The 13879-nt window shown below is 39.1% G+C and overlaps 1 protein-coding gene across 2 annotated transcripts in view; it reads right to left on the bottom strand.

Annotated features, from left to right (window-relative positions):
* olfm2a (olfactomedin 2a) overlaps positions 1-13879 on the bottom strand; it is a 101009-nt gene that overhangs the window by 50382 nt on the left and 36748 nt on the right. The window contains exon 1 of one of the 2 annotated variants that reach the window (XM_087809777.1): positions 3093-3497. The exons of the other annotated variant lie outside the window; for it this stretch is intronic. Within the exon in view, the coding sequence (XP_087665903.1) occupies positions 3093-3236 (144 nt within the window). The 5' untranslated portion in view covers positions 3237-3497. Of the gene's footprint in view, positions 1-3092; positions 3498-13879 lie in introns of those variants that run through there. 2 annotated transcript variants of the gene reach the window in all.

Below are 13879 nucleotides of genomic sequence, written 5' to 3'. Positions count from 1 at the left end.
CTCATGCAAATGAGGATCGCCCGCGAGCACAAAATTCCCCTCTCGACAATAACACACTTTCCAATGTTGTTTCAAACGTTGAACGGGAAAACGTCAATGGGAAACGTATCCGTAGCCGATGCTTCATTGATGATAATTGACGCCGAGAAGTTGGAGAAGTTAAACGGATGAATAATCCAGGTCAGGGCCTCGGGGGGGATTCAAGTTCGAGTCTCATTTGTCAATAATTCAACTGTACTTTAACCATTTTTAATTAGATCGTGAATCTCATTTATTTGATTTATACACCGAAAAATGTATAAAGAACTTGAACTAATTTACAATTTGGTGTATATATATATATATATATATAGAGAGAGAGAGAGAGAGAGAGAGAGAGAGAGAGAGAGAGAGAGAGAGAGAGAGAGAGAGAGAGAGAGAGAGAGAGAGAGAGAGAGAGAGAGAGAGAGAGAGAGAGAGAGAGAGAGAGAGAGAGAGAGAGAGAGAGAGAGAGAGAGAGAGAGAGAGAGAGAGAGAGAGAGAGAGAGAGAGAGAGAGAGAGAGAGAGAGAGAGAGAGAGAGAGAGAGAGAGAGAGAGAGAGAGAGAGAGAGAGAGAGAGAGAGAGAGAGAGAGAGAGAGAGAGAGAGAGAGAGAGAGAGAGAGAGAGAGAGAGAGAGAGAGAGAGAGAGAGAGAGAGAGAGCGCCATCGTCAGCATACAATCAAACCTACATAGACGCACATACACAAACATCTTGTTTGTTGAGCTCTTGGTGATTCAGAGTTATGTTGAGATGTTATTTTCCATGTAGTTTTTTTAAACTGTTCATGCTATTGTATTTTTACTTTCTATCTATCTGAACATTGGACCACGAATATAATCCAGACATTTAGCCAGTCCATTGTACAAAAAACAGGTTGGGGACCCCTGATCTAAACTATACTGGTAACAGACTGAATATTGCTTTAAATATACAAGAAAAAAAAACACATTTTCAAATCCAGAAGCCATATCGTGCTTTAGCCAGCTAGCATCAAAAAAAATGTTGCTGTAGATGTCTACCCTTCTTTTTTAAGTGTTTTACTTTTGTAGTGCATTATGGATTTTTTTTTAATATCATGGGACTTACAGTAAATGTAAGAACTTCTTGCGAAAATTTGAAATCTCCGAAATGTTCTATTGCCATTCATTTCTCAAAATTTCTGGAACAAAATGGCTACTCGGTTGTACCTGATAGTATCTTCGTCCTCCTACTCATTTACACTTCTATAAGAAAGTGCTTATTTTAACCTCTTGAGACTCAGTTAAACAGGTACTTTGCATTTTTATATATTTTTTAATGATCTTGTTTATATTTATTGACTCTACCTGCACTAACTGTGCACACATTCCATCAAACTGTTTGCAAACGATCACAGCAGATGCTAATAAATTAGAAGTTTAAACATTTAAGCATTTTCCTGTATAAAACAAGTTTTTGTGCATTGAAGGCATTAAATGTTAAATATTTCTTCCTAATTAATATTATAATAGTACAAATTTAAGAACTTCTTTCACCATCCACATTTTTTTTAGTGTATTTTTTATTATAACCAATTCCCTAGATAAAAAAGGCAACAGTTAGGAGTTTGAATATGTTACGGTCACATAGAATAAACATTTTATGGAGAACTGTTATTAAAAGTGTCACTAAGTTATATTTTTGTTTTGTATTATTTTGTTTTCATATTTTCTCTAATGATTGATTTAATAATGAAACGTCATCACTAGTGCAGAACACCACTAAACAGCAGTTGGTTGGAGACGGTGTTTGCATTCATTTACATAAACAAAAGAGGACTTTTTTGAAGTTACGACAAAGTTAAAACCAGAAACTCACCAGACAAAAGCCTTTCTCTTGTTTTGTAAAACTTGTTTCCTCAACAATCCAATTACACATTTCTAACACTAGGAGGAGCAAGAAACAAATATGTACAATCATACGTATTGTAATCCATGCGTTTGTGTCTCGTTTAGACTATTATAACAGTTTATTTTAATGTCTAAACAATAAGGCTCTGTCTCGCCTGCAGTTAATACAAAACTCTGCAGCGAGAATTCTGACCCGCTCTAGTAGAAGAACTCACATTTCCCCTGATCCTTAAAACACTTCAATGGCTGCCAGTTTCTTTCAGGACCAACTTTAAAATTCTGGTTCAAGCGCTTTGTGACCCTGGTCTAAAAAGGCGCTTTACAAATAACATTTACTTACTCACTTACTTACAAAGTGTTGCTTGGAACCAAAGTCATAAACCCCATTGAAGTTGTCATGTCTCACGTATTAGATAAATAGAGATTGGATTAGTCCTTACAACACAATTTAAATCAAAAAGTTTATGCCAGAAGTTGCTCAAAAAGACCTCTGATAATCAACGTCAGCAGTAGTTTGTGTTGATCATAATCACAGCTTTTAATCCAAACACAATAATTACAGAGAATATCTGCTATTTTCAATCCTCCCACTATAACTTGCATCTTCTCCACACTATAGCTGCCGGTGCATCTCGTCAGACTATAACTAGCACCAAAGCATCGTCCACACACTGCCACTCAAAGTTCCCGCAAAACACAACGGCATCATGTATCTGTACACGCTCCAGATGAACCGTGATGAGTCTTAAAAAACCACGCGTCCGGGGCTCTTAACGAATCATTAAAAGATGCAGCAGATGGACGTCAACCCTTAAGACGTGGAGCGTATATTTACTCACACATCCACGGACACACTTGCATAATCCAGATGGCTCTGGATCTCCGGAGATGTTTCCATTCCACTCCATGCTTAATGGGTCACCGGCGTGAAAACACGCGAGTCTATTTGTGAGGATTTCACGGACATGAAGCCTCTCAACCTCCCGGATCTCGGCGACATCTATTTCACCCCCCGGGGGGTCGTGAGTGACAGATGGGATTAGCCGGAGCGCCGGTCACGGCACCTCGGTCTCCAAAAACAATATGATTAAGACGCCAGACCTGCACACTTGTGGACTCGTTTCCTAGTTTTCATTGATGACTCCAGAAAAGAAAAGTATCCCCCCCCCCCCTGCTTGAATACTAAAGGAAGAGATACGTACACTGACGATCCTCTCCGAGGTGCCCCCCCTGGAGATGGCCGTCCCGTTGAGTCCCACCAGCGAGGGGAGGGTCTGGGACATCCAGTTGGTCACCATGGCCATGGTGCTGAGCACCGCTCCGATCTTCAGCATGGGGACGGTCATGATGGGGTTTTTTTTTTTCTTTTTCTCCCCTCCGGTGAGTCGGCCCCAGCGGCCCAAGCACTGACCCTGCCCAGTCCTGGATGTCAGCTCCGGTCGGACCCCCCCACTCCCTTTTGCTCAAGGGAGCCTCAGCAGCAGAAGCCGCCTCCCCCACCACCACCACCACCACGCCAAGATAACGCCGGTCTCAGTCACGGTGGCGTCCGGCGAGATAGGAGCGGCTCACATCCAGCAGCATCACACTGAAATCTTCCCTCTCACAGTAATTGCTTCAGCCTCACCCTCCCTCCCTCTCTCTCTCTCTCTCTCTCTTTTTCCATCTCTCTCTTGTTTCTTCTGTTCAAGATGCAGAGCTTGTATTGGCTGCCTCTCCTGTTTGATCCCCCCCCCCCCTCCCTCACCGCTCACTTCCTGCACTTCTGTTTAGCATGTTTGCATCAGGCTCGACGTAAACATCCGCCCGAGGTCGTACTTTTGACGCCACCGATCTACAAATTGCCGGAAGAAATTCGTGGCCCCTAATGACGTGAATTATTAATAAATCAAATCAACCCCTTTAATTCGTCACCTCTCGAGACCCCCCGAGTCGGCGATATTCCCACACTTTGTTTTTTTTTTTTGCCCTTCAGTCTGTGTTGACTTAGCTTTGATTTATTAGCCACATTACCTGCGCCGTTCTCGGGGCTGTGTCGCATCGAATTACAAACATTTGAAGGGACGGGGAATGTCAGCGAAAGACTTCTACAGCAGCCGGAGAAAGCAAGCAAGACACCGGTCAAAGTAGATTTTAGTAAGCGATCAAAAATTTTAAGTAAAAAAAAAAAAAGATAAAGGCGCATGGATGTTAGAACTGTAAGAAAATATCAATATACTTATATATATCCCTTTTCTAGCACAATACTGTATCAATATATATATATATATATACTGTGGTGGCAGTGCAGAATAAAAATAAATAACATAACACCCAAAATAAGAGTAAAAAACAAGCATATCATAGTTATTTTGCATTTTATATTTCCATACAGTGTACAAAAATTGTTCAATTAAATATATAAAATATATTATTTACAAATAAAATGCAAATATTTGCAGTGTTTTTACAATTTTGTGTTGGGTTTAAACCTCTGGCCAGCAGTCAATTATGTCCTCGGAAGCTATAAGAACAATTACTGATGACTGAGGACGAGAGGATACAGTTGACTCCAGCAGCTTTTAAAGCTGATGTTGGGACAAAATTTCAAGAGTCATGAGGTCTGTAAATTCTGCGACACCAGAGTCAAGTACTCGACAATACTACGAATATATCTTTGTTACTACAGTATCACAATATTTCGTATCGTTGCCCCTCACAGTAATACGTGTAATATTACGAAGTTATTACACAACCGTAACATTTTTAGGTGGATTTAATTCCGGTTCTTTATTTTTCTCCTACTGTCCAAGAACATACAGATTGAAAAACTCTACATTTTCCGTAGGTGTGAGTGTGTGTGTGTGTACATATATTTGTGTGTCTCTGTATGTACTGTGACAGGCTGTTGTCCTGTTCAGGGTGTCTCCTGCGTCTCGTCCTGAGTAGCTGGGATCGGCTCCAGCAGTAGAAAATAAATCCAAGATTATCTAAATTCCAAGTAATAAAGCAAACTTTCAACATGAATAAAGTTGGTATTTTCACAAAAATACTTTCTCCTTTTGTACATCTATTAGTAGTAGTGAGGTGCTGATGAAGCAGTGTCATATTACAAGAGCTCAGTAGGTGGCGCCCTCAAACGTTTTCAATAGGATACCTGACCAAAGCAATAGGTAATAGAGCAGAGAGTGCCATCTAGTGGTCCCTTGAAAATAAGAATGATGCTTCATGAAGCTCCATCAATCCATCCTATATAAACTATTAGGTTAATGAAAAAAAAAGACACAACATAAAAGGTCCAGGACCTAACATATAAAATGATGTTAAAAATTAGCAAATGTTTCTTTATTTAAAGTAAATTATTTCTGGATTAAAGTGTTTTAAAAAAAAAGAAGAAATTGACTATTGTAACAGTTTATTTTTTATGTCCAAACAATAAGGCTCTGTCTCGCCTGCAGTTCATTCAAAACTCTGCAGTGAGAATTCTAACCCGCTCTAGTAGAAGAACTCACATTTCCCTGATCCTTAAAATGCTTCAATGGCTGCCAGTTTCTTTCAGGATCAACTTTAAAATTCTGGTTGAAGCGCTTTGTGGACCCTGGTCTAAAAAGGCGCTTTACAATTAACATTTACTTACTTACTTACTTACTTACTTACTTACATAGTGTTGCTTGGAACCAAAGTCACGGCTGACAAGTTCATTTAAGGTCAAGATAACAAACTCGGATCAATTATTTTGGGTCCGTTTCACGTGATCTTTTTGAGTCTCACTCGAATGTCATTGAACCTGGAATCGCTCGTCTTCGACATCACTTCATTGTCTGTGCGAGATTCCGAAAAGCGCCGATCAGTTCTGCCGCAGTGGGCCAGACGGAACAAGCCGCGACAGGTAATGACAAACGAGCAATTCCTCAAACTCCTCCTGAAAGATCTTCCTCTAGTGATATTCCCTGGACTGTGTGTGTGTGTGTGTGTGTGTGTGTGTGTGTGTGTGTGTGTGTGTGTGTGTGTGTGTGTGTGTGTGTGTGTGTGTGTGTGTGTGTGTGTGTGTGTGTGTGTGTGTGTGTGTGTGTGTGTGTGTGTGTGTGTGTGTGTGTGTGTGTGTGTGTGTGTCCGTGTCGATGCAGCACTTGGCCAGCTCCCACAAAAATAGTCTGGTGATCCTTCTGCTCTTCGCTCTGCTGACTTGCTCATTTTCAGGGCCAAGTATTGGAGGTGTACCGACCCCCCACCCGACCCCCTTCACACGGAGTCACGTGGGGGTGAGTGATACGAGCTGCTCCCGGGTTGGGCTGTGTTGTATCACAACATGAGGGGAGACAGTTTTCTGAACTCCTTCCAGAAAGTGTCAACTCTGCTGGCGTGAGCGTCCATATCTTGTTTTTGTGCGTGAACACCGCCACTGTGCGGTCGCGGAAGGTACTGCATCAATGACATATATTGAAAGATATCCAGTTATAAACAAAGACAAGATAATTCGAATTGTTTGTGTGAATATAATAGTCGCTCTTTCTTCAATCGTCATTAAAATGTTAATATTTGTAAATATTAATTTAATAATAGATGATTTATTTAGAAATTGGGAACAACATCCGGTTACAGCTGGTGATGAACCTAAAAAAAAGATAGTTTATCAGATCGAACGGGACACTTTAAAAAAGAAAAGAAACCAGAAAAAATAAAATGATAAAATTGAGATTTCGTGTGACGCAATGCCAGCCATTGTCACACGATGGCAGCAGAGAATCGTAGATAGAAGACTGGTTTACTATTTAAAGTTTATAGCTCGTATATTTCTTTAGTTCTACTTTTATAAAGGCGACATGTTATTGTCTGAGAGAGTTTGATGTCATCAGTTTAGGTTGAGAGAGATTCTTAAGTAAACTAATTATTTCTGTGTCTTTTAGTCCACTTTTTTTTTTAATCTATTATCAAATAAACGAAGTCCTTGTAGTCATAAGTGCTAATAATTTTAAAAACAAGATTATTGTAGTGAATTTTATATCCCAACGTTTTGGTTTAAGAAAAATGTACATTTTGTTCCTGTTATAGTGTTTTGTATTTGGGTTTTTGTGTGTTGTTAATGTACTGGTATCTGTCGTTAAATTGTTCATTTCATTGACATCATTTTTCACTTATCTCATTAGTATTTTTGAACCAACGTTGATGATCAAATACTTACAGGTATTCTGGCCTCTTATATTGTACGTTCCTGTGAAGTCGTATTTATCCTCTTGCACATCTCAGTGCATGTGTTTTTTATTGTTTAAAATAATTCTGTTTTCATTTTCTTTAACTTTGCACGTATTCCCCAGAAATATTTTCCCAGATATTGAAGACGGGGTACAGAATTTTGCTCCTGACTTCATCTGGTTGTTGCCGTTTGATCTAGCTCTGAAGAAAGTCACAAAAATATAGTTGATTCTATTTTATTTAGAGATTTTGCTGTCCAAATATTTATTGACATTTTTGCTTTTCTTAATCTACACTTTAACACTTCTAAAATAAATAAAATTTAAGGCTTTATTTGCGCAAACTCTTCTGCACAAAAAGCTATTATTTAAACAACCCTGACCGATAACATTATGGGTGAAGTTGTAAAACTATTTTTGGCTCTGGTTTAAAGGCCCAATCTGTAGAATTTAAAATGGTGTTTCTGTCACCCCCAAGTGTCCGAAAGGTAACTGAAATTACCTAAAACCTCAGTTTTGCCGTCGAAAATGTTCTGAACCTACATTTGTTTACAAAACCAGATAAAGCGTTCTTGTTGTTTCAGTTTATGGTTTCATATTTGTGCTTCATATGAAATCAGTGTCTCTGAACCACTGACCCTAGAGATGTGAAAATAATAGCGAAATTAAGTCATATTGCATCATTCATAACTGTTCAGAATTATCTGATCATTACTAAAAACATGAAAATATGTTACACATTTGTTTCTGGCTCCCCCAAGTGTAAGAAATGTGTAACTGCAATAATTATAAAACTGCACAGTCTGCATGTACAAATGCTATTGTTGAGTCACTTTCTTTTCCCCGGGAACTTAACAAAAATCCTCAAGGTAATCCAGCAATTATGTAAATGAATGCAAACACCGTCTCTGTAAAAACCGTCAAAAAGTTAGGTGAAGCTAAAATAAAAATCAGAAACGTTGAGGATTTCAAATGTAAAAAGAGAATTCTGCCATGTCATTCCATTGTATCTTATTCAGCGTCAAAAACACCAAACTCATTTAAAATTCCCCGCACAGATCAGAGGTCAGATCTCTTGGCAGTGATCAGGATTACGCGCCGCGCCTCACAGCAGTGCAGACTGTCTAATCACGGTCTGTTGGCGGGACAAGCTTTCATTAAATATTAGCTCAGGAGGAAGTCGGCCATTTACCCTCTATTAATTTAGTCCCTTTTGATTAATTTTCACAGCCATTTCTCGTAATTTCCTCCACAATAATTGGCCAGACTCATTTTCCTCGCTCCTCCGCGGAGCCATTATCTTCGTCCCTCTGTGTTTCGCTGGCTCTTAAATATTCTTCCTCTCCTCCCTCCTTCCTTCTGGTGTCCTCGGGGCGACATATCATGTGCTTCTCTTGACCCTACATGTGTATTCGTGTCAGCTATTCCTGTCTCGCCTGTTTGACGCCGACGCTGGTCATCAGCTGCCTGTCTGCAGACGGAGGACAGTGAACGCAACACGGCGGGCGTGTAGTTGGATGTTGACGTTCGTAGTTGGGTCTCACGATCGCGTTTACGTGATTTAGTAGTTCGTAGGGTGAAGCAAATAACACTTTCCCCTCTGGTGGCGAGAGCTAGTAGAAGGTCGTAGGTTCGAATCCAGCTTGAGGCGACGGTGTGTTTTTGGAGCAAGCCCTAGGTCGCTCCAGGTTTGGATTTTATGTGTTGTTCTTGCGTGGGTTTCCTCCCACGGTCAAAAAAAAAAATACAGAGTATGAGGGAGTGTGTCAAGTGGAGACCAGAGTATGTGAAACTAAAGAAAAAAAGTCAACACAAAAAATTATTATAGTCGTAGTTTTTTTTGCTGACAGTGTTTCATAGATGCATGCAAACGTAAACTTTACTAAATCCACAAGGGGCCTATCCCAGCTACTCCGGGCGAGAGGCAGGAGACAACCTAATCAGGAGAACAGCCTTTAGGAACACGGATATATTCGTAGTATTGTCGAGTACTTGACTCTGGTGTCGCAGAATTTACAGACCACATGACTCTTGCAATTTTGTCCAGATATCAGCTTTAAAAGCTGCTGGAGTCGACTGTATCCTCTCGTCCTCAGCCATCGCCGGGATGTTATTGTTCCTACAGCTGCCGAGGACATAATGACTGCTGGCTAGATGTTTAAAATATTACACAAAAATGTACAAACACTGCAAATATTTGCATTTTATTTTTCAATAATATATTATATATATTTAATTGAATAATTTTATACACACTCGATTGAAATATAAAACCACAGAATGGCTGTTTTGATTCTTGTTTTGTGTGTTATCTTATTTCCTTTTTATTCTGTATTTCCACCATGAAAAAGCCATTTTGTGTTAAAAACACTGGCGATTGTGGGAATAATCCCTTTTTAATATGTATTAAATATGGCATACATTGAACCTTTTTGAATTTTCAGGTGATGTCTTCTGACTCCCTTTGTGGCCCCTTCGCAAAAAGAGCTCAAATTCTGAAATGCACCATAACATATGGTTAAAATGTCAGTAAAGTTGGACACTTTAGAATGTGCATGGGGGTCTTTTGTGCCCCCTTTACCTTGACCTGATCAAGTTTCACCTTCAGCCTTCACTGAGGTCTAGTATATTATATATATATATATTCAATATGATTAAATCCAATTATGAAAAGGAAAATAAATAAAAAATATACAATGTATATATACAGACTTAGTGACTTCAGTGACTTCAGGAATTCAGTTATTGAATGAAAGTTATTTTTGAGGTAATTTTTGCCTTGTATCTACCTGTAGCTCAGTACATTTCACTTGTTCATTTACTCAACTTGTATACTGTGGATTCAGAAAAAAAATTGAATTATTTTTTTCTTGATAAGGTGCATTTCCAACCCTTCAACTCTTGAAGTGCATCAAGGAACTTGTAGTATGAGGTGATATTATTATTGTAGATAAGAAACGTGAGCAGAAAATACTATTTTAGAGAAAAACAGCAAATTGAACATCCAGCTATTGATTCCTAAAGCCAATAAGTTTCTTTTACTAGCCATTAGCAAACAAATTATAAAAGCAAAATAAGATAACAATTATTTTCACAAGCTCTATAGAATAACACAGTAAAACATTCAAGTGCAGGAGACCAAGAACAATGATCTGCAATCTTGAGTAGAACAACCTGAAATTCTTAAGCCTAAATTTCAAAGGACTTTGAAAGGAGTAGTTTAGCTATTTCTTGCTCTGGTTTAAAGGCCCCATTTGTAGTATTTAAAACGGTGTATGTGTCTCCCCCGAGTGTCGGACCGGTGTAACTGCAATGTTGTGAATTCTCAGTTTCGCTGTTAAGAGACGAGATGAAGCCTCTTGTTGTGTCGGTTTTATTGTTTTATCGCCGTGGTAACGTCAAGAAAATCTGGGGGGAAAAAAACTGTTTTTGACTGAAAAGTAGTTTGGTGGTCATGGAGACTATTGAGGTGTGAAAAATATATATTTTTGTTGCTAGCAATCTCCCAGTGACTCTGTATTTAATACTTAGTAAATTATTAGTATTTAGTGTGCGTTTCCTCACTATCCCTTTTCATATCCCGTCGACCACATGATCTTCAGTCACTGCAGACTCAAACATTTTTGAAAATGTGTCTTCACTGATTCTCTCTAAAGGGCATTTTTCAGTTGGTCGCATAAATGAATTACACCCGTGGATGGCAGTAGAGAACCGCAGAGATGCTGCTCGTGGCTCGGATAAGAAAAACGAGAGAAGCTCTGAACACAGGCCTCGGCTTCAATGAGAACAAACACAAAGAGCTGTATAGATTCACCAGCAAAACGTCCAAATCACACCTCGGCTAATAACACGAGTGATGCTGAGCTGCTGTGACTGAGGAGGGGAGGGCGAGGGGGAGGGCGAAGGGGGAGGGCGAGGGGGAGGGTTAAGGGGGAGTGTGGCTCCTGAAAACTGCTGCACTCATCTGACTTAAAAAAAAAACCCCAACACTGGCTACTTCTCTGACTCATGATTTATAATTGGGTGATGGACATACAGCCTTCTTACTGTATCAAGATCAAAATCGCTCTAAACAAGCGTGACCTCATTTCCATGGCAACTATTTTAAGTGGCATCAATGGAAGTTAGCCCTGGGTTCAGGCTGGCAGGCGCAGTGGCGAGCCCGCAACAGTGTCTGATCTATTAATGACTCCTGCGGGAGTTTTTTTAAATTTATTTAACTCATCTTCTTCTTCCATTCTCTCCTGCATGGGAAGGACTAGGATTGTACGGCGGACAAGACATGCTATCAAGCTAAAATGTTGAATAATTCAGGCGCCGAACGCTCTCAACTCTTTGCACTCCTCTGACCGCGGGGGTGATTGACAGGACACGAGTCTCGGCATGACATAATTTATGAGGCGAGCTGGAACATGCACCGTGCACGCCGCCATCATTGAGCCTCTCTTTCAGACAACACTAGAGAGGTATTGTCATGTTGTTTTCTTTTAGACGTGTTCGTATCCATGCATTGCCGAGCTGCACGACATGGACGCGCTAATGGTTACATGTATAAATCATGTCTGCTATGTATACACAAGCGAAAACTTTACGACCACCTGCGATGGATTTCATCTGAGATAAGGTTAAGTTGATTTCTCTCTGTCGCCCCCTATCGGCCTATTTTAATTCCTGCCTGTGACTCAATATTGGATTGTTGATCACATTTTTTTCCCTTTTTTTTGTACAATACTAGAGTGTTGACCTTTTCATCTTTCACCGTCCAATCTTTCTTTGTCTGGACTTGCACTTGAAAGAACCATCTTTGGCACTGAGCATTTAAAAAAAACAAACGGATTTCGACAGAATAACTGTTTAAAAATATAGATTATAGATCAGACCTAAAAGGAGCGAAGAACAATAATTCTGTGTCATGAAGCTGCAGGCTTTTCCTTGATTTTCTGAGACTCTTGTATTTGTCTCTGTGTTTTCTTGACCTTTTAAGTATTTATTTTATTGGGTATTTTTTGATTGTTTAAGCGATTTTTGACCTTGGTCTTGAAAATCGCTCTATAAATACTAATTACTTACTTACTTATAACTATTTTCGTACGGTACCAACCAGTACCAATTTTAAGCCTGGTCATCTTAAGAAACTGTTAAAAATTAAACGTTGTATTAGCCAAATAAAATAAATAAATACAAATAAAATGGACTTTTTTTTGAGAAACAATTGACAAATTAATTAAAAAAACATTCAATGGTTTCCACTGATGTTATGAAAATGTCAGATCTTCTAATATTAAAAATAAATGAATATTTATATAGTGTTAAAGGTGAAATTTACCTCAGAATAGCTGTGGCTAGCATACCTAGCTAAGCTGGCAGATATACAATTCAGTTAAAAAGAACACATATTCACAATATATCAGAAATGAAACGGTTTATAATGGGTTGTGGGCTGATGAAGCTTCACAAAACATTTGTTTTTAAAGAGTTCAGTAGATGTTTCAGCTTACAAATTATTAAGATAGATAGATAGATAGATAGATCTCATCTGCCGCTATGGTGGCGAAATCAAGCTCCCCCCCTGTTTTGACCAGAATACTTTAGAAACTACATAAAGAGTGATAGGAACTTGGGTCATCACCATGGAACCCCAGTGAGCAAGAGGTTGAAGCTAGCCAATGCTCCCACAGAAGGAGCTTCCAAACCTGCTGCAATGCATCATCGCACAACTTTTGTCGATCCATCCAACATTTTGCGATCTCAATCAGTGTGTATCGTCACTTTTAAATCCTCAAACGGAGCAATTAGAAGCACTAAACGTCCCTCTAAACTTGTTTATCCGACCATTTCGACAGCCCGAGCGCGCCAGAGAAGTGTCTACCGCTTCCTCAAACGATTAATCCTGGTAGAGCTTGTTTATTCGCACAAAAAAAAATACATCGCTTCAAATCATCTTGCCGTCAACAGAAATGACAAGTCTAAGCAAATAAACATCAGTGTGAAGAGGGAAATGACGGGTCAATAGAGCTGAAGTCTAATCTCGGCTGTTAGCAGGTGATAATTCGTCCTTCCAAGAAAACCGTCAGGGCTGGAATCAATATTGGACCTTACCGTATTGACTGTAATACTCCTGTGATGACTTTATTTATCTGGACTGCAGTTAGTTACCTCACTTAATAAGAGGAGATTCTCTCGTGTGGGAGCTTCATTAGCGGATCCAAATCACCTAACACGGTCTTTAAAACAAGGAATTAGAACATGTTTTATCTCTTAATTTGAGGTTTGTAATCAACTGTTTTTTATTTTTATTTAATAGTATCCAATTATATAATTTTTACCCACAGTTTTAGCCTAAGTCTGTTCTTTTTTTAATCGGCTTTTTTAGTGTTTTCTTGCTAATAACTTCCCCATCTTAAATAGTTTGTCTCAATTTGTTGACATTAAGATATTAGGTCTCAGTCGTAAATGTCTATTTAATATCAGCTTGTCTGTGTTTTTAATATTTTGCACTCGTAAACTGCATTTTCTCTCCTTAAAATGATTGAAATGTTAATTTGGGGTCATTTCAAAGACGGTTTAAGTCACTTTGACTAAGTGTTGATGTCCAAATACTGTACGTAGATTTTCCTCTTTGCTAACATCAGTACAACCTCATAACTCAAGACAATCTTTCATCACCTATAACCCCAGATTACAAGAGAAACCCCCATTTCAAACCCCTTAAAATGCAAGCTTTACAGTTTTAATTCAATTTTGAGTCAACTATGTGGTTTCAACTATCTAATGAGCCACATAAAATGAAATGATGGGTTGGATTTGGCCCTCCGGCT

The sequence above is a fragment of the Callionymus lyra genome, chromosome 15 (assembly GCF_982586985.1).
Source record: "Callionymus lyra chromosome 15, fCalLyr1.hap1.1, whole genome shotgun sequence".
Taxonomy (NCBI): domain Eukaryota; kingdom Metazoa; phylum Chordata; class Actinopteri; order Syngnathiformes; family Callionymidae; genus Callionymus; species Callionymus lyra.
Note: the sequence above shows the minus strand (reverse complement) of the source record. Positions and strands in the feature narration are given on the sequence as shown.